This window comes from Eurypyga helias, unplaced genomic scaffold (genome assembly GCF_000690775.1).
Source record: "Eurypyga helias isolate BGI_N326 unplaced genomic scaffold, ASM69077v1 scaffold21005, whole genome shotgun sequence".
Lineage (NCBI taxonomy): Eukaryota > Metazoa > Chordata > Aves > Eurypygiformes > Eurypygidae > Eurypyga > Eurypyga helias.
The window spans coordinates 1-19,370 of record NW_010251066.1 but is presented as its reverse complement, the minus strand read 5'-3'; the positions used below and the strand labels follow the sequence as shown (position 1 = coordinate 19,370).

The window sequence follows — 19,370 nt, the reverse complement described above, 5'->3', positions numbered from 1 at the left end:
GGGGAGAACTAGAATGAAACAGAACTGAGTTCTTAGCAGTAAGTCACAGAACGAGGGGTTTGTGTCTTACTGGTAAGCAGAAGTTTGCTGAGCCTTGTGTGATTGGTGTTGGTTTAAATACAAATCATGATGGTGGGATAGAGTTCAACTGCATTTTCCTGTCTGTTGCTCATGAACACCACGTCTTGTTCTTCTAGATACTAATAATTTTCAAATTTAATACCAGGTGCGGTTTTAGTTCTTAATGCCGGTACATTTGATTCATAGGGTTAATGAAAGCTTCTTCACTCTTTGAACTCTTGTTTCCTTTGCAAGCTTGTCTTGGGGCTATGGAATGTCTGGAACTGCTTCCTAGTGCTGCTGCATCAAGTTTAGTAGGCACAGCCTTTTCTTCTCAGGATTTGCTAAAGTAGATTCAGTGACCAGAAATACTCTGCAGACCTAAGCAAAGACATCTGTTGTTGTTTCTGGCCTAAGATGGGTGGGCATTTCAGTCCAGGTCATTGTTTATATGTGAACTGAAATAAAACCCAGACGTAGCTGTTGGGTCAAAGGAGAATTTACTTTGAGCTTCTTTTGCTGTAGCAGTCTGTATAGCGTGAGACAATCATCTCCCATATGAAGTATCCACAATATTTGGTTGCCAATGAGGGCTTCTGATAGATATTTAAGTATTATATTTGCTAATATTTAAGATGATTCATAACAAAAGACGTCTAGTTGAAGCACACAGTGCTGTAGGCCAATCTTTTAGTGCTGCCATGTCTGTGGTTATTGAGGAGCTTTGATTTCTGACACCAAGTGAATTGGTAACCAAAGATTGCTCTCGGTAGCATGCCAAGGATTGTGAAAATTATGCAGAAGACTGAACAATTAGAGAAGGCAGATGAAGAAAGGAAATTTCTTGATGAACAATGTTTGGAGTGGAAATGGCTCCTAAGGAGGTGCTAGGACGAGTGAGTGAGTCATGGTTTGATGGTGGTGGGAAGCATGTTTTTAAAGCCAGTCTGACATGTCACATGCTTGACAGCTCTGGATCAGTATGAATCTAGTGCTGTGTGCCAAAACACTTTGTTCAGGTTCTAGGTGGATTAGAAATGTTGTCATTTATGCCTTTTAATTTTGTAAAATGCTTAAATAATATTGCCTGTTGGGTATGTTATCACTTCCTTGTCATCAGAGCCCCTGCAGCTGGTCACAGTAGGAGTAAAGGGCTGTAGCATGTATCTGGTAGACTGTCATTTTCTTGACTGCAGCATCAAAAGTCTTTTAAACTTGATGATAGGTGGCTCAGAGTGTCTTCTCCCTTTAGAAAAGAATCTTGGTCTTGCACCGGTAATCTCTTTCAATACGAGGACCAGATGTGATATCAATACTGTGTGGCTGTTTATTTTTATCCCATATGATGCAAATGTCAGTCTACCTTTTTAATCTGAAGGCTCAGATTCTGCAGTGGGGTTTTTTTGTTTGGGTTTTTTGGTGCTGTTACGGTCTTTCAGTCAAAAGAATATACTTACTGATATGACATTGCACTCTACAATCTCCTGATCTTTTGAATTGCTAGAGGAGTAGAACTGAATTTTTTTTAGCTGAAGTTTGTTTGTGCCTGAATAGTTATAAACATGAGCTACAGTCAATGTTACTGGCACGTCTTGAACAGCCAAGAGAAGTTTCATATACCTTACTTGGATTGGCTCAAGAAACCTGCTGATCTTGAAATTTTGAAAGATTAATATTTATTGGTATGCTAGTACCAATCATTCTCCTGTATTTCTAGTGCCAAAACCTTGAAGTTCTGTCTGCAATAGCACGAACTTCCAACTTAGTGTTGGCATAGAAATCTTCAGCAAACTGAAAATATAGGGAGAGAAAAAGTAAAACTGAGTTAATATTAAAATAAATCAAAACATACTGGCATGAGTGAGAATATGGAAACCTGTATCTGAACTTAGTTTGAAGCTCTGCAGATTTTACATTTTGTCACACAATGCAGAGTAACTTTAAAGCTTGTTTGCAACAGAGCAGGCAAGGCTGTGCTTACTGGCTTATTAGCGTTGCAGCTGTAAGTACAGTAAATACTTCCTAGAGTTTTCCTTTAGAGTAAAAGCGTTCCTACTGTTCCTCATTATTACTCATCACTTCCTTGTTGCAGTCTCTTTTTCCTTGCTGTTAGCTTCTGCATCTTGTACACACTTGCTACCAGGAGCTGCTGAAAAACCCACTAACTTTACCAACTCGGGCTATTCTTTGCCTGAGGCTCAGCAGACTGGAGGTAGACCTCGCAGCTAAGTTTATCTTCCAGCATGATGTGTTGTAAACACTAAGGATAGCTTTGGTTTAGTGGATATTAAGTGCAAACCTTTGTCATGCAAGTCTAAATATCTTTTGGGCAAGACCAGAAAATTACAGCTTGATGTCATCATCAGGTCACTGTAAGCGTAAAGAAAGTTGCTGCAGAGTAAATTCATGTTCATTGGGCTGTTATAGTTGTCCATGAATATGCTTATAGATGCAGAAAATCTCATCCTGCAGTGAAAAATATAGGTAATTACATTTCCTTATATATGTTGAAGATGGAGGGTATACAAATAGACAGTAAACATGGCTTAACTCTGGAGTTAAATGAGAAGCTAAATAAGTTTGATGGAGTTAAAGCTTTAGCAGGAGGTGGTTTTTTTTCCTTTGGGCGTATCAGTTTTTGGTTTTTTGGTTTGGTTTTTTTTTTTAGGCTGCCTTTTTAGTGGGAGTCAGTTGGAAAAAGCTTTCCCTAGAAGTTGAAAATTCATTAAATTGTCATGATCCTAATCCATATCCTGCAAATAGTGTAGAGATCTAAAGCTGGAAATGTCTTTAAATCTGTTCTATAGAAAGACATTTGAAATGATTACGTAGCAAATCAACTGCTTTCAAAGAAAAGTGAGACAGTAAGTTCAGGATTACGTATCTCTTGAGTGCATGTTTTTGAAAATGTTGCAGTTTTGCTTAGTATTGGGCATTAGCCTTCAGTGTTGTGAAATGAAGCTGGCAGAGAGCAAACCTGTTGTAAGAAGAAAAGCTGTGGGCCTATGCATGTACTTAAATGGGAAGGGGTAATGCAAACCAGATCAGAGCTAATTCATTCTATGCTTATGTGCACAGTAGATGCTGCATGTTCTTTGCTTTGCTTTTCTGCAACACTAGTAAATTAATGTGAAGTGACCTTGGTGTTGAAGCAGATACAGAATCTTAAATCGGTCAAAAACCCCCAAAACCCTAATGAAATCTTTCTCCTTCATTTCCAAAACACAAGGATTTAAGTTTTCACAAGTAATTTTATATAACCAACGTGAGACACTTAAAAGGGACCTAATTTTCAGGAAGTGATGAACCACTCAAAAGTGGTCTTAGTTTGACTTGATGAAAAATGGGTGCAGCATCCCTATGGGTAAGTTCTAAATCACTTGTTGTTAAATAGAATTGTAAAAACAACTAGGGAGTGTTTTCTGCAGTATTATCCCAGCTTCCTTCCAAACAGTGGTCAGATGCTTGGTTTTTGTGGGAGGCAGACTATGTTTTTCAGTTTCAGAAATGCTTTTCCAAGTGTTGAGGAGACACATGCTGTTAAAGAATCCACCTCCTGTGAAAAACAGTAAGCTCAGTCTCAGTGTGTGTTGATTGTGGAGAAAAGGAAGATAGAACAGCTGATTTAAAATAAAATCAGCCTCACTTGTTCTAGATACTATCTTTGTAGGAGAGGTTGCCAAAGTAATGGAGTTATTGAAGATTAAAACAAAGTAAAAATCATAGTATGTCAGACTGCATTTGTTTTTAAACTGTTTTAATAGATGATAAAGTAGTATATTCAAGTTTATTAGTTTTACATTTGCACCTAGCTGTGGATTGTTTGGGCCTTTTTTTTGTGTGTGTGTTTGTGGAGTGTGACCTCTTGCATAGCTGTGATATTCCAAGCAAAGCATTTCCTGTCATACTCAGTGCACAGATGCAAAAGTAGACCGTACAATAATTACTTTTGAATGTGCTAAATATCATGTCCTCTGGAAACAGGTGGATGATTTAGTTGGATATTTAATAAGTGAAGGACAACACCAAATTGCAGTGCCCATGAAGTGTATGGGACTTATGGATTTACTGAGACCTTTGCTTAAAATGGTTTAGACTGAGGGAAACAGAGCTGTTCTTTCATAAAGGTGATAATCAGTGACTTACTGAATGGACACAGAGGTTACTGACTCACAGTGTGTGGCCCCTGCAGGCTAATTCAATTTATTTTGTATAGGTCGTTAAGAGCTCTGTGTACCTTAAACAGATGATCACTTAATATCTGCATTGCTATACCATGCTCCTGGCCACGATTACACGTACTTCTGTTTGGTTTTAGGTGATTGAGGGGGCAGAATGTCCATTAGAACAAATGTGAGAAGTTGCTATAATTTGAGCATCATCTGGTTCTGGAATTTTGTAGTGTACAGGATAAATTTAGTTATTACCCAGAGTTTGTTGCTGTTCTAGAAGTGCTCTTATTCATCTTTTCGTCCTTCAGGCACACCTCATCATTCTCCAAAGGTCAGAAAGCTACTTCATTTTTTTTCCCTCGCAGCCATTCAGTTTGGAGTGTTTCTATCTCCACCCAGATTTTCAAGGCTGAACGTTTAAGCAAGATGCTGATGGTTTGGCTTACTTAACTTTTCTTCCTTCCTTCTAAAGAAAACCTGTTGGGAAGCTACAGTCAAGTCTAACAGACCTTTGAAGATTGTAATTAAAATGTCAATATAAGGAGGGGTTTTTATGGCTGTTAATTCTTAAGTTAAAACTGTCTTTTCTTCCTGGTGTTTTTTTAGTTCTAATGAAGTACAGGTTTTTCAGATGGCACTTGTGAGATTTAATTTAACATGATGGTTTGTAAATGAAAAACAATTATTATACAGTTATTCAAATTATGTGCAGTTTTAATGGTTATTTCTAGTAAAGCTGATATTAATTACTGCCCTGAGAGCCTCAGAAGTGATACAGATGGGACTGACATTATGAGGGAGAACAGGAAACTAACACTTTAATTTCTTGTAGGCCTGAGGATACACTTCTCTCCATAGGTAAAGCCTTTTAGTTAGGTTCCCATCCTGTACTCCCCTTTGTTGCTATTGATCTTACCTTTTTCCACATTTCAGGTCAGCCAGAACAATATTACTATGATGTCATCCCCATCTCCTGTCCAACAAGCTCAAACACCCCAATCAATGCCTCCACCACCACAGCCACAGCCATCTCCTCAGCCAGGCCAGCCAAATTCTCAGCCAAATTCAAATGTCAGGTGAGCTAGACTGCAAGTTCTGAGGGCCTTTGTCAGTGCCATAAGGGTGAGGTTTTCAGAAGCATTCAATATATCTTACTCTGTTTCCATTGGAGTGAATGAATTTCAACATGAATTTCAGTGAAAGCACAGGTGGGATTGTGCCAAATACACTCTGAACCCCCTGTTTTTAAATAAAGAAGCTGTGTATGAAATACTCTTGAGTAGCTCTGCTGCTGGCAAAGCTAGAGAGTGCCATAGCGATGCTTACTGAAAGCATATCTGTTCACAGGCTAGTCATGCTTCCTTGTCAGATTTTGGCAGGTTTGATTTTTGTACTTATTTTTCAGCTCTGGCCCAGCTCCATCACCCAGCAGCTTTCTCCCCAGCCCATCTCCACAACCATCCCAGAGTCCAGCAGCTGCACGGACACCTCAGAACTTTAGTGTGCCATCCCCAGGTCCTTTAAACACTCCAGGTAAGTGATCTGAGAACTGCACTGCAGACTGTGAGTTGGGGTACGTTTAGTAACTGTGATAGTTCCCAGGAAACCTGTTATTGTTTGGCACAATGTAAACTTTAATGAGCTCTACCAAGCAGTCAGCAGTGCAGGTAGTGAACATGTCACATGCCCCACGTAACAGAACAACATGGGTATCTCAGAATCAATTGAAACCTCTTTTCTCATCACTGAAATATGTAATGGGTTTTTCTAACTTCCCCAGTCTTTTGAAAAAAGAATGATACTTTACTTCATGGAGTAGGCTTATAGAGGCATAATGATTGCTTGGCTCCGTGCAGGAAGGAACCCTTAGCAACAGCATGCAATTGTAAAGGCTGTAACCACTTAATCACAAGTGGCAGGCTGCTTTGCTCCAAAACACCTTCCTAGGTGTTCTCTGACACTTGTGCTCTTCTCTCTCCCAGATGTAATAAGCAGTTTCTGATACTGTGAATGGAAGTAGCATACTGGCTCCTTCTCATACCAGTGTTGTGTGCGCTGCAGTTTGGAAAGCACCGACTTAAGGAAAACTGCAGCAAAATCAGTGTGTTGATTTAGTGTTTAATACACCAGAGTGAAGGCAAAATGAGGACCTAGAAAATGGGTATATGAAACTTTGGACCTTTTCAGAAAAAAAAAAGTGTATTAAATGGGAATTGCTGTTCTTTCCACAGAACAAGTTGTTTCTACACAAAGGTTAGAGGGTTGGACAAGCACTTAAACTGTGGAGGGCATCCCGCTGTGGATTTGGCTGTTTGGTGTGAACTACACTGAGAGTGCCGCATTTCAGATCTAGATTCTGAAATGTGAGAATGCTGTTCTGCACTTTTACCATCCCTGTGACATTTAGTTCTTATGTCTTGCCAGGAAATCCAAATTCTGTCATGAGTCCAGCCAATTCTAGTCAGTCAGAGGAGCAACAGTATCTGGAGAAACTCAAACAGCTATCAAAATACATTGAGCCACTCCGGAGGATGATCAATAAAATAGATAAAAACGAAGGTGAGGTTCTCTATATTTAGTTATGCATTTCTCTCTGTCACCTATCTTTTCTGATGAAAGAAGCGGTACCTTGCCTTTTGTGGTGGTTTCTATTCCAGGGATTAAGAATGACTGAGAAAATTAGTTGCTCTTTCTTCCCTATGACTGTAAAGAGTTTACTGTGCAGAGTGGGTAAAAGCCTCATCCTTAGTTTGCCATCAGTTTTCCTTTACTTCTGATGTTTTTGAGACACGTAGAGCTTACACAGTGGAAATACAATTAGATATAAGATCTTTGATCCTCACTACCTTCTTCAGTGCTGGCTCGTATTTTCACTTTTAACACTGTACTGTATTTCTGTCTGCAAGTGTGGAAGCTATTGTAGTCATTGCTTGTGTCTCTGACATTATTTCAGATAGGAAGAAGGACCTGAGTAAAATGAAGAGTCTGTTGGATATCCTGACTGACCCTTCAAAACGGTAACTCTTTTTTTCTGTTTGGCTGGACATCAGGTTCCCCAGAAATCAGTTGTTTAGCATCCAGCCACCTTGGAATTGAAGCTTTCTGTGGGTCTCAGATAGCACAAGCATTCAGCCGAGGTGACCGTTTTGTGGTGATGAAACTTCACCTTTCCTGCAGGTGCCCCCTGAAGACACTGCAGAAATGTGAAATTGCTCTGGAGAAGCTGAAAAATGATATGGCTGTGGTATGTAATGCTTTGTGCTAGCAAGAGAGAAACAATTAGTTTCAAAAGGCCTTATGATTTGGTAAGACCACTTTTTGCATTTCTTGTTGCTCGTGCTGTTAAGACTTCAAGTAAGGTTGGACAAAATTAAGAAAGTGGGAAGAAACAAGGCAAGCATTTATTTCATTTACGTCTCCTGTATGTATCTCTTCACTGGACTTTCAAATAGTGCTTTGTGCACAGTCAAGTGATTCGGTGAACTTTTGCAGGTGTCCTAAAAGAAAGCTGTAGACAGCTTCCCCCCACCCCCGCCCCGATCTCTCTTAACATTACTGTATGCAGTGTTGAGAATTGTTCACATTTCATGCACTGGAAGTCATCTGCTATAAAATTCTGCAGAATCAGTAGTAGAGATTACTCTTTTGCTGATGATTAATTGAAAAGGGTCTTCTCTTGTGTTTTAGCCAACTCCACCGCCTCCCCCGGTGCCCCCCACCAAACAGCAGTACTTGTGTCAGCCACTTTTGGATGCTGTTTTGGCCAACATCCGTTCACCAGTCTTCAACCATTCCCTTTACCGTACATTTATGCCAGCTATGACCGCAATCCACGGACCACCGATCACGTATGTATCGTTGACCTGCTCTCTGTCTTAAGTGTTCTTTATTTAAGGAAAAAATAACTTGTAGAAACCCCTGAAAGAACAGATGGGTTTATGGACAGATGTGAGTTTTATCTTTCCTTTTTACACCTGTAAAATATTCGACAAATGTGGTGTTGGTATTGCACTTTCGCCTAATCCTTTTGTGGACTGTATTTTGTGTAGAGCCCCAGTTGCTTCCCCTCGAAAACGGAAATATGAAGAGGATGAAAGACAAACAATACCAAATGTCTTACAAGGGGAAGTTGCAAGATTAAATCCTAAATTCCTGGTGAACCTGGACCCTTCCCACTGCAGTAATAATGGCACAGTTCATCTCATATGCAAGCTAGGTAAGCAAGAAGAAACTAAAGGCTGAATTCAGAAAGGAGTGCTGAGCTTGACTGTAGAAGTTTGAAGAGTTGTTTGCTACCAGTTTTGAATCTTGCCGACCTGTGCCTTCCGCACGAAGTCTGTACTGACCAGATTCATTGCACTGCTTAGTCATGACATTCTGCAGAGCCTGCTTCAGGGTACACATGGAGGTTTCATTCACACTGATCCTTCCTTTGCACTGAGGTTGCAATTGGTAATCTCATTTAAGTGTCTAGAAAATTACTTGTTGATAGCAACTCTTGATTCCTGATTTGACCTGTACTGATACGTGAGAATTGTTCTTCCTCCAACAACCAGGACAGAGCTACAGAAACCTCAAGTTAATTTTTGTGAAGTTCTATTTCAGTTTGTACTAACGATCACTGCAGTGATGTACGTTCAAGCAATAAATTGAGATTGCTTTTGGGTTTTTTTGGTCTTAGCTGAATGATCATAAAATGTTGTAGTCTATTAACTTGTTTTGCTCTTGGATTCCAATGGGGAAAATAGTTTCTTTCCTCCTCCCTTTTGTTTGAGAAATCTGAACTCTTTTTGTCCTGAATATGAGGACAGAGGGTACTAAATTTTCAAAAATGAGGTGTATAACTTAGTGAAGTTCAGCTGATGAAATGGTGAGATTGGCAAGGTGCAGAAACGTGTAAGAGATGGAGCTGTGTTTGCCAGGCTGTGTTCTTAAAGTAAGCAATGAGATTGTTTTCTAGTAAAAATGGAGATGTACAGCCTGGTTCCTCCTTGGGATTCAGAGCCTACAAACCAAGCTGAATTGTGCACAAAAAACCCCTCTGTCCACCAAGGTATGCTTTATTCTGATGGGACGTGTGTTTGCATTCTAGATGACAAGAATCTTCCAAATGTCCCACCGCTACAGCTCAGCGTTCCAGCGGACTATCCGGATCAGAGCCCTCTGTGGATAAAAAACCCTAGACAGTATGGTATGAGGCTTCTAGCATGACACTTGTTGGGCATGTGCATGTGGTAATAGTGGGGAAATGTGAACACCTAACATTACTATTTTTAAAAATTATTATAAATTGTAACTGTTTATCTTTTTTTTTCTTCTTTTTTTTTTTTCTTTCCAGCAGCCAATCCCTTTTTGCAGTCAGTGTATCGGTACATGACTTCAAAACTACTGCAACTTCCAGACAAGCATTCAGTCACGGCACTCTTAAACACCTGGGCACAAAGTATTCGTCAGGCCTGCCTCTCTGCTGCGTAACATCTCACTTTCTAAATTGTGAAGCAAGAAGGAAGGTCTCGCCAGCTGGCCTCTTCCACATGCCACTGGAAAATCACAGGCATTTTGGGGAGGGTACTTCAGAAGAAAGAAGCCTTATGTTGTTTTGATTCTAGGTGTCAGGTTCAGTAGAGGACCTGATGTTAGACTTAGCTTTTGTGCTTTTTATCTTCTGCCTCTGTGGACTTTTGCCAGCATTTTCAAATATACAAAATATGTATATATGGGTCTTGAGACTGTATTAGGATGTGTTTTTATTGTCTTCTTAGAGAAGAAATTATTTGTGGACTTCCATCAGGGAGTCTGGTATAAGAGAGAGTAGGGAGAGAATGTCCTAATTTGCTTCAAAATTTCCTCAGTGCCAGCATTCCTTTCTGACTGTATGTTTTGTGACCTGATACTGCCCCAGAAATAAATCAGCTGCAACCCGAATGTGCTTGCGAACTTCTCAGTGGTTGCAGGAATCCTTTTGCCTATTAGCTTTGCCCAGAGACTGGATAAGCTACAGCTTTTTAAGGCATCCCTCAATTATGTGAGAAATTATGTGGATAATTGTACTTGGGGGTCGGGAACCAAATAGATCACAAAGTATTTTATAGCTTATTTTAAACACTATGTTGTATAAACGGTTTTTGGTTAGCACGGACCACATGTTTCTCACTCCAAAAGAGTAAGGTGATGAGAAAGAAGGGAGCTTAATGTCCACACTGAATTCCTCTATAAACTCAGCAAATGTCTACATAAAGGTGGGGGGAAAACCCAACAGTATAAAGCCCCAGTAACACAGGTCAGTCCTGCAGGCTTGTCGCTACGTGTCTTCTTTCACTAAAAGTCTCTGAAGTGTCTGGCTTCATTTGGGACTTGATGCAGTTCCGTGAAAATGCTGCTGTGCTACATCACTCTGTTTAAAAAGAAAAGGAAAAAACCCAAAATAGCTGAGGAGTAGAATTGACAACTAATATTTTGTGCCTTGAGCAGTGATGGGCACTCTAGTCGGTTATGAGTTGCCATACTGTTGGGCACTTTTAATGAAAACATTTGCCGCGAGTAACTCTGATTTCGTGCATAGTGTGATTGTTTTATTCTCCCCATGCTGCTAAGTTGCTCACTCTTAATTTCTTGGTGCAGAAGAATTTCAAATTTCAGATGTTCCCATTATACCCTGCTCCATCTCCCTGTGTTGTGCAGCAAAGATTGAAGAGTAGCTGGGCTCTCTCAGAGTAGTGTCAAGGAATTGCTATGACCTTTGTAAATCTGTGTGGTGTCATCAGTTTTAGGATGTTTTTAAATGTGGGTACTTAGTAAGTACTGACTGAGGCAGCAGAATGCGATCAGTATTTTGTACATGAACTCATGCATTATCTGTTTGTTTCTATTGTAATAAATTTATTATTATTCCTGTGTTGGATGCTAACGTTACGCTGCTCTTCCCATGTCATCCTTAGAAACCAGGTCTGTTGTTGATGGTTACATCATTCCACTGGATGATGGTTACTTTGTTCGATGGTAAGTGAAAACTCATATGCCCTGAAGGTTAGGGGAGGAAATCGTAAACGGCTCTTCACACAACACTGTTTTTCCTGTCCTCATAGTGAACTGGAAAACCGGGTCAGGAGATGAGTAGTGGTGTCTACAAAGGAGAGATGTAGGTTTTTTAACAGGTGTGGTTAGATGTCTGCCTCTCCTTAAGGCCAAAGAACCAGCAGCAGCAATATAGTTTGTAATACATAATTAAGTCACAGCCCAAGAAATGGGGGTAGAAACAGGTGGAGTTTTTACAGATATTGCCAGGTTCTAACACAGAGACACCTGTAGTGTTTATTTCTTAACAATCTTGTTAAAACCTACCTGGAAACGGGTGCAAAACATGCATGCCCCTCAGCTTCACAGCAACTGTGCAGGTTCCAGAGCTTTTACTGCAGAACCTTTCAGTTTTCCTTCCAACAAGACGCAGCGAGACATTAGCCGAGAGGGTGGGGGAGGCAGCCCAACATAGAGCACCTTCTCAGCTGGGGAATAAAGCATGAAAAGCACAAGTGGGGTGTGTACCCACAACCTGTCAGATCAGTCGCAGCGTATCGATACAGCTGCCTGCCTTAGCTGCTGATGCGTGAACGGGCATAAGCTGCTTACAGATCTTGCTGAAATAAATACAAGCTTATTCCCAAATCCATGGAAAGATGTACCAAAGCGGGAGGAAGTTAGGATGAATGTTCAGGTGCTTTTGGGGCATTAAGAGGGAATTCAGAAAATGCCCGTTACGAAAAATTGAGGGCTTCAGGTCTTTCAGAAATGCATGTCTGTTAAGAAATCAGAAATAAGATATCAGCCTGATCCTTTCCTTTCTTGAACAAATGGCACACAAAATTAATTCCTCAGCAGCTTTTACTTGAAATGAGGGGACAGTAGCAAGTGAAGAGTCTTATCTCGAAACTTGGGTGTAAGTGTGGAAGCAGTAATAAGGAACAGAGTTGAATTGAAGTGCAGTTCAGTTAAGGTGGCTTCTCTGAGTAGCCTGAGTTCTCCCGTCTCTCAAAGCTGTTCACTGGCATGTGCTTCACTGGTGGCAAAACTGAATCTTCAGTGACAGGCACTGGTGTGGCAGACAGACTGCAGAGAGGGGGCAGCAAGTCAGGGTCACTGCAAGTGTCTGGAAGCATTTCTAGTTCAATCAGGAAAGGAATAGGGGTAGGATTGCTGTCCTGTTGGTGAGCTCAGGGAATTGTGTGACGGATCCTGTCTGTCTGATGAGACTTCAAACTTCAGTGAGACTTTTTTTCCCCAAAGTTTTGGTATTTTGAGTGAATTACTGTTTTTCTCTATGGAACTAGGATATTATGTGATTGGCTGTTCTGCTGTTTTTCCAAACTTGTTATGTGAGGCAGAGCTTTTCCGTATTAAAATCCAGCTTTGTATCTTTGCTGTGTGAGCTACCCTGACATTGTCCAGCACGGCCAGGCAGCAGGTGCCTCAGTACCTGCCAAGCCCAGCACAACACACCTGCCTTTTGGCTCCTGGGGCTGGTCGTTCTTGCTAGGCTCTCGAGACTGGATGCTTCAGGGCAGAACGTAGGGAAAACAGTCTTGGCAGCACCCCTTTTGGGAATTATTGTGTTGATCATCTTCCTGTTTTGAAGCACCATGCCTTTGTTTTCTGGACTCCTCCTTTTCCCATAAATACTTATGCCTTAATGTATTACAATTATCTTACAGGATATGGTGATGCTTAAATTTAGGAAAGTGTATTTTTCTCCCTCTTCCAAAACTACTGACTCCCACTAGAATGTAATGCTAAAACTGCTCTGACCTCGTTCCTTCTGCACAAAGGAAAAGGCATTTTCACTCGTAGATCACTTTTTATGGGCCAGATTTGACCATAAGAGGCATGAAATGTACTAGAGAGCCAATACGGCTCATACTGACCATGTGAGCTGATGTAGCTGATTTGCGTATCAGTGGACTAAGTTAAAAGGATTCTTTGATTCCATTCTGGTGCGTGCTACCTTGTAGAGAGACCTACCTGTATTACCACAGCTCTTCTCTCTCACCTGTATGATATCTGTGAGGTTTTTTTGAGCATACCATCTCGTAAGGATGGCACCTTAAAGCACCAAGTATTTGAGAGGGGCTGTAGGAAGCAGCACAGTTCCTGTCACTTCTGTAGAAATATGCGAGAGTCAGTCAAACTCTAAATGTCTTCACAGAATGATCCAATCTTTGGAACAACCCACCTAAAGAAATGGTAGAACACGTTCCTCACTCTAATCGCATCTTGAAAAGAACTGCAGGTTCCTGCTAAAACTGGTTGTGTGCGACTAGCGCACCTTTTCTAGCTGGAGGAAGGAAATAATAAGAGTGAAAGATCCTAACTGTCCTTGGCCATTCTCTGTTGTTCTGTGTCATTTACTGTCACGTCTGTTTAGGCAGCAGTCACTTTGGCAGTTTGTCGTATCACTTAGGGCTTTGATATTGGCTCTGTCCTACTAAGGAATGTACTGAAGTAAACCACCTTCTGCTTCTCTGGGGAGTGCTTCCCAGTTGAGGGGGTTGACTTCCAACTGGAACCCGATGAGTCTTTAAAGACTTTTATCCCTCAATGCAAAGACTTTTATCCCTCAATGCATTGTTTTCTAACTGCAGTAGCCTTTAAAAAAATGATCTAACTGGACAAGTGATAATATGTCAATCTTTGTGTGAAGACACATATCTCACAGCAGCTTGGTGTGAGGAATAAAATGCCTTGCCAAAAATGCTGTTCTGCAGCAGCAGGCAGTACAGAAATACTGCATTCCTCTGTCCTTTTCCCTGTGCTTCCAACCAGTACAGGTAAAGCATATGAATTTTGTGTGCAGGTATGGTGTGTTAAAATGTAGCTTCAAGCTGCAAGATGCCGCTCTTGCCGCCTTGGCCTCTCTTCTGATTTGTTTTCTGTCAGTGCAACTTCCCATAAATTTCTTGGCAGGTTGTTGCCTTTAACTGCTCTGCCTATAGCTAACTCTTGCTTTAGAACGGTGCAAGAGGCTTCAGTGCAGTTATCTCTGACTCAGAAGTGTTTCTGCATATGGCATGGTTCATTTCTAAATATTGATGACACATTCTTCCCCCCTCAAAAAAAAAGTCATTCACTAGATTCCATAGGAACGCTTTTATAAAAATAAAATTTACATTAATTATCTCCACAAGGCCACATCATTGTTTATAAAACTCAATTAACTTTAATATTAAAAAAAAAAAACTTTAGGAAGATCTGATTTAATAATTCCAACGTTTTAGTCACTGAATCCCAGGCTCATCCTTAAAACATTTATTTTTACAAATGTAAGCTGAGAGAAGGTAATTAGTGTTCATGTGGTTTCCATCCTTCAAAGAAAAAAGTCATTATTACAGCATACAGAAAATATCCGATGAGGATAATGAATGTGCAGCCCACTGGCCCAACGTAAAACCAGGATGCAATGAAGTAGATCATCAGCAAAGAAAACAGAGTCCTGTAGCTAGCCAGAAACCTCAGACTGATTCTTGGTCCCCAGTTGTGGCTGGTTCTGTTTTTCACCCTGGGACTGTACCTGATTCTCCGTATCAGTTGGGGGTTGGTCAGATGATAGCGACAAAGTCTGCCAAGGAAATCTTCCCTGGAGCAAAGCACATCCATCTGATGGGCGAACTGCAGCAAGGAAGCAAAGTTTAAACACTACTATTCTACTGTGACTACCATCGTAAAGTAAGGGTAACCTCTTCTACAATTTTCGTTTGCAGTATGAGGATTCTGGGAAATGCGGGGGAATCAAAATGCACTTTTAAGTAGCAGAACTGCTTTAGTGCAGATTTGACTTTTATCTGTCATACCTACAGGAAGAAAAGGACTTGCTTTTCCTGTTTCAGAAACAGTAATTTTTAATTGTATTCCTCTTGTCCATCAAGCATAAAGAAATCATTTAAGATGTTAATGTTTTGTGAAGGAAAAGCAGAACTGCAGGTAGAGGAGCAGGCCTGATGCTATTAGGAAATACCCACCTGGACCACAACAGAGGAGATGAAGCAAGACCAAGCCAAGCGTCATGTACGTTTGGGTGCAGCGAAGAACAGGAATTTGCAATGGAAAATATAAAAGGAGGCTGTGCTGTACTTACCCTTTCGTTAAGCGCTGAGGATAAACGAAACAGGAGGCGGACCAGAGTGGCATTTTCATAGCTTCGGATGAGCTGAAGCTCAGTATCATCTTGGTAATGCACCTCAAATCTACGTAAGCCGTTCATGATCTAGAAACAGGAAAATAAACCCCTTATCTTGCAGCTCGAATTTAAAACACCCTTAGACAGGCACCTCTCTTAGCCACGTGGAAGGACACTTGTTTTTTTCAAGGACAATCCAGGGTAGCTATAGGGAATCTTTCTCCTCTCACCTGGTACCTGCCAAGGGGTGTAAGAATGAGCCCATCCTCACTTTCAATGCAGTCTGGAAGCTGTTTTTTTCTGTTCTCGTCTTGAGCTGTTCCACACTTCATCATCATCTGGGTCAGCTGGGCTTCATTCAGCTACTCAAGAATGAGACAGTTGTAAAGCAGGTGTTTGACCTACCCCTGCTTCCAGTTCAATCCTTTCTCCCCAGACTCCTTAGCCGCGGAAGCCTTTGACAGCCAGCACAGAAGAACATAGCAAGAACTGCTTAACGGCTCCTCGGTTAGACATCAAAAGGAGGTGAGCCCCCAGATTCTTGCCTGTGCTCACCAAATCCTAAGGGGGGGTGTGGGGAGGGTCTATTTTGTGTCCCCCTTACTCCTTGAGAGCTGTCAAAGAGCTGTCTTCTCTAGGTCAGTTCTGTAAAAGGGAACGTGGCTGACAGAGCAATTCACCTCTTCTTTGAAGTTTAACCAAAGCAGCAGCCTAGTTCTAGTTCATCTATTCATCTAAAGCTGCAGTGACCTGTCTCATTTTTACAGATCTTCACATTTAGGAGAGACTGGACTGTTTTTAAAATTTAAGCCACGTCTTGCCTCTGTAAACATGAGAACAGGCACAAGCGAAGAGACAGGCTTAGTATAAACTACAGGGTCCAAAAAAGTGATCACTTGACACAAAGTGGGCTTAATATTTAGATATTAAGAGCATCTAGTTCTATCTATACCGAAAGCAGTTTTGAAGAGGTCAGATAAAGTCAAGCCAGAAAGATATTTACTACCAAGTTTGCTAGCGGGGTCTCTGGGCTCTGTGACCCCACAAAGTGCCCCAGTGACCAAAGTACGTATGAGGAGTCCTGACTCATGCTCGCACTTCCACACAGGGAGAGTTCTTAGAAAGATGTTGCATACCTTAAAGATTTGGCACAAGTATTCCAGTGCCTTCTCTAAATATTCATCTGTTTTTTTGATGCTGTCTTGCCCAACTTCATCAAGGTCATTGCCTGTGTAGGAACCGTTCATCTCGGACGGTGTAAATCTGAACCATGAGAAGAAGGACTGGCTAGCCGTTGTCTCTGTGGAGTGGTCCGATATGGATTTTGCTGTCTGCTGCGCCTGGCAAATTAACTGAGCCAGTTTTAACACCTGAAACAACAAAAAAATTATGTGGGACAAACATAAAAGACCACTAAGCATCAGTAACTGGATGAAACTCTGCCTTGACACCTGGCAGTGAGAGCACACCCAGCAAACCCTCTTAGCTCACATCGACTTGTGCTGCGAGTGGCATTTCCAATAGGGCAAAGGTAGTTCTTTGCTGTTGAAGTATTTAAGAAACTTGAGTGCTGCTTAGGTTTTTCAGCTTCCCTTTTTTCCCCCTCTGGCTCTTTTTATCTGACTTGCTGATGGGTACGAATCCATACGGTGAATCACAAGTTCACAGCATGTTCGAGAGGAAATAACTTGCAGTGTATTACTCTAGGGCAGCCAGCTGTCACATTAACTTATTTAGCAAAGAGCAAGCATATCTTTCCAGCTGTGCTGGACTGAGATGCCTCATGTCCCAGAAGCCACCTGAAGTATACAACAGTGCAGGGTGTGAATTTTCCCCCTCTTCTCACAATATGGATGCTCAGCACTGAGAAAACCCCTGTCAGAGTAGAAAGACAGGCGAGAAGCAGCTTACCAAATTTCTGACTTCTGTGCCAAACATCTGTTTATACTGAAAGTCCTGCCCTTCCAGGCTGTAAACGTGGCTCTTCACTTTAAACGAGGCATCGGTAATAGTTGGAGGCCACGATGATAAGAAGCTCCCACCAAGCGTGGGGGTCATAAAAAGTCGGTGTTGACGGTGGGGCATAACAAGTTCCGGTTCCAGGAATAACTGTTCTCCTAGAGTTTGAGAAAAAGTAGTGAAGGCAGTTTGATAATACTCCTGGATTTGTGTGGGGAAGGTCTAGCTACAAAGCATCAAGTCTGCTGGGCCACTTGCTTTTAGATAGGCAGGTAGTTCTAGGGAGAAAGGACTTAATTACCTTTTTTTCATTTAATCCTCCCTGCCCACAGCAGAAAATGTCAGTGGGTTTAAATGCAGACATCATTGTAAGCCTGCAACGCTTTTTCAACAAAGGCAGTGGAGAATCATGACACTTAAGACATTGATACTTGTCAAGTCTCTCCCAAATTTACGCTATCTTAATTTTCTTGAAGTGCGTACATGATTAGCTAATTTGCTAAGTAGAGATACCTTGAGAAGTATGAGCAGTTTTAATCCTGAGGTGAATAACAAGACAAGTGTAAGAAAAACTGACTTCATTGCAAACACCCAATATTATGTTCTTTAAGGAAAAATTGTGGGAAGAAATCTAAATGATGGTGGTTAGAAAAGAACCGTGGACATTAAACAAGTATGACAAACATTAAGGAAGACACAGAATTTAGAATGGCAAAATGGCATGCAAAATGGGAAAGTAAGTCTATTCACTTGCGTGCTTCTGAAGTAAGAGGTAGCCGTTGTGAAGAAAGACCAAGACAGGGCAACATAGGATGTCAAAATATCCATTTACCTTTCAGGATCATTTCAGCGAGATTGGGCTGAGCAAAGACCTTGGCTACTCGGAACACCATGAGAGCGTTTTTTGGACTGACCAAGTCTGTTCGAAGAGCTCTGTTCAGAAATCCTACAAACAGCTTGGTATACATGAGCAGGTTATCTTGAATGAAGGCAGCCCTGTCAAAGCGAGCACAGGATTTGTGAGTACAGCTATCTAAATCACTGTTGTCTCCTGCCAAATGAGTCATTAAGGGAATGTTTTGGTCTATTTGCACTGAGACATACAAATACTCCTCTCAAAACACAGGTTTGTGTTGGAAGAAATCTTCTAGGAAGCTAATGAAAGTTGGTGGATGGTTCTTGAAATCCTGCTGTTTTACTTGGAACCCGCATAAATTTGAGGTTTGGTGACTCTCAGCTGCTTTCCTCCTTACCATTTCTCCGACACGCTGCGAGGCGAGGGCTCTGCACTCTGTGGCGGCTTTTCTGGAGCATACCTCCAAGGCTGCAAGTAACTTAACCACATCTCGAGGACCTAAGCAAAATCACAGGTAAACACACGTGAGTATCAACAGTGTCTGGAAAGGATGACAGAAAGGGGGTGTTGGTATGTCTTTTTAACCTAGTGAATATTAATGACACTAAAGTTTTTAGGAATAAAGCGCTGTCTAGTAGTTAGGAGTATCTTTGAAAAAGATCTGAAGAAACTAAATGCATGTTCATTAGGGTAGGATGGCACTCAAACAGCTACTGCAGAAAGTAGTAGGTGGCTACATGTAACAGCTCTGGTAGCGTTCACTGAATCTCCATTCCAGAAAGTAAATAAGATGCTACATTAATATAATTTCAGCTCATCTTCTGCATAGACATACCCACCAACCTGAGGAAACAGTGGAGTCCTGATTGGACTGAGTCAAGAGCAGGTTCTCATGGCCTCTGCAAACATTTCTTCTGCCATCCTGCCTTACCTGTGTACCTCAGACACTGCAATACAGCTCTCTATAGGTCTAGCGAGCAAGATCTAGCCCTGCTACGTTCTGCACTTTTAAACTCCTTCATTACCAGGAATCACGGTATTTCTTTTCCTGCTTGCAGGAGGCAGTATTTGCAGTATCCATCGCAAATTAGTATCGTATTACTTTTCTTCATGACCTACTGTTTTAGAAATTAGGACCTTGTGCTGGGTTCAGTCAGGA

General features: G+C 41.3%; 2 protein-coding genes across 2 annotated transcripts in view; one reads left to right on the top strand and one right to left on the bottom strand.

Moving 5' to 3' along the window:
- MED15 (mediator complex subunit 15) overlaps positions 1–10,157 on the top strand; it is a 23,846-nt gene extending 13,689 nt beyond the window's left edge. The window contains exons 11-19 of the mRNA XM_010151895.1: positions 5,166–5,308; positions 5,638–5,765; positions 6,657–6,791; positions 7,186–7,249; positions 7,410–7,476; positions 7,920–8,080; positions 8,282–8,448; positions 9,325–9,423; positions 9,571–10,157. Coding sequence (XP_010150197.1) covers positions 5,166–5,308; positions 5,638–5,765; positions 6,657–6,791; positions 7,186–7,249; positions 7,410–7,476; positions 7,920–8,080; positions 8,282–8,448; positions 9,325–9,423; positions 9,571–9,707 — 1,101 coding nt within the window. The 3' untranslated portion in view covers positions 9,708–10,157. The remainder of the gene's footprint in view (positions 1–5,165; positions 5,309–5,637; positions 5,766–6,656; positions 6,792–7,185; positions 7,250–7,409; positions 7,477–7,919; positions 8,081–8,281; positions 8,449–9,324; positions 9,424–9,570) is intronic.
- A 4,404-nt stretch (positions 10,158–14,561) lies between these two features.
- LOC104509830 (sphingomyelin phosphodiesterase 4-like) lies at positions 14,562–18,703 on the bottom strand. Its single transcript, XM_010151894.1, has 7 exons — positions 18,609–18,703; positions 18,188–18,351; positions 17,308–17,513; positions 16,533–16,766; positions 15,627–15,758; positions 15,355–15,483; positions 14,562–14,888 (listed from the first exon to the last, which is right to left on the bottom strand). The coding sequence occupies exons 1-7, from the start codon at positions 18,698–18,700 to the stop codon at positions 14,562–14,564; spliced, it is 1,284 nt and encodes a 427-aa protein (XP_010150196.1). The 5' UTR covers positions 18,701–18,703.
- Between the last annotated feature and the right edge of the window lie 667 nt (positions 18,704–19,370).

Bases quoted from the DNA above. Each gene is read 5' to 3' on its own strand.
- LOC104509830 (XM_010151894.1), bottom strand. From the start codon at position 18,700: ATGTGGTTAAGTTACTTGCAGCCTTGGAGGTATGCTCCAGAAAAGCCG. The intron at 18,352-18,608 runs GTAAGGAGGAAA...TCGCTTTGACAG, and splicing joins CGCAGCGTGTCGGAGAAATG to GGCTGCCTTCATTCAAGATA. The intron at 14,889-15,354 runs GTAAGTACAGCA...TCCTTGCTGCAG, and splicing joins CCTCAGCGCTTAACGAAAGG to TTCGCCCATCAGATGGATGT.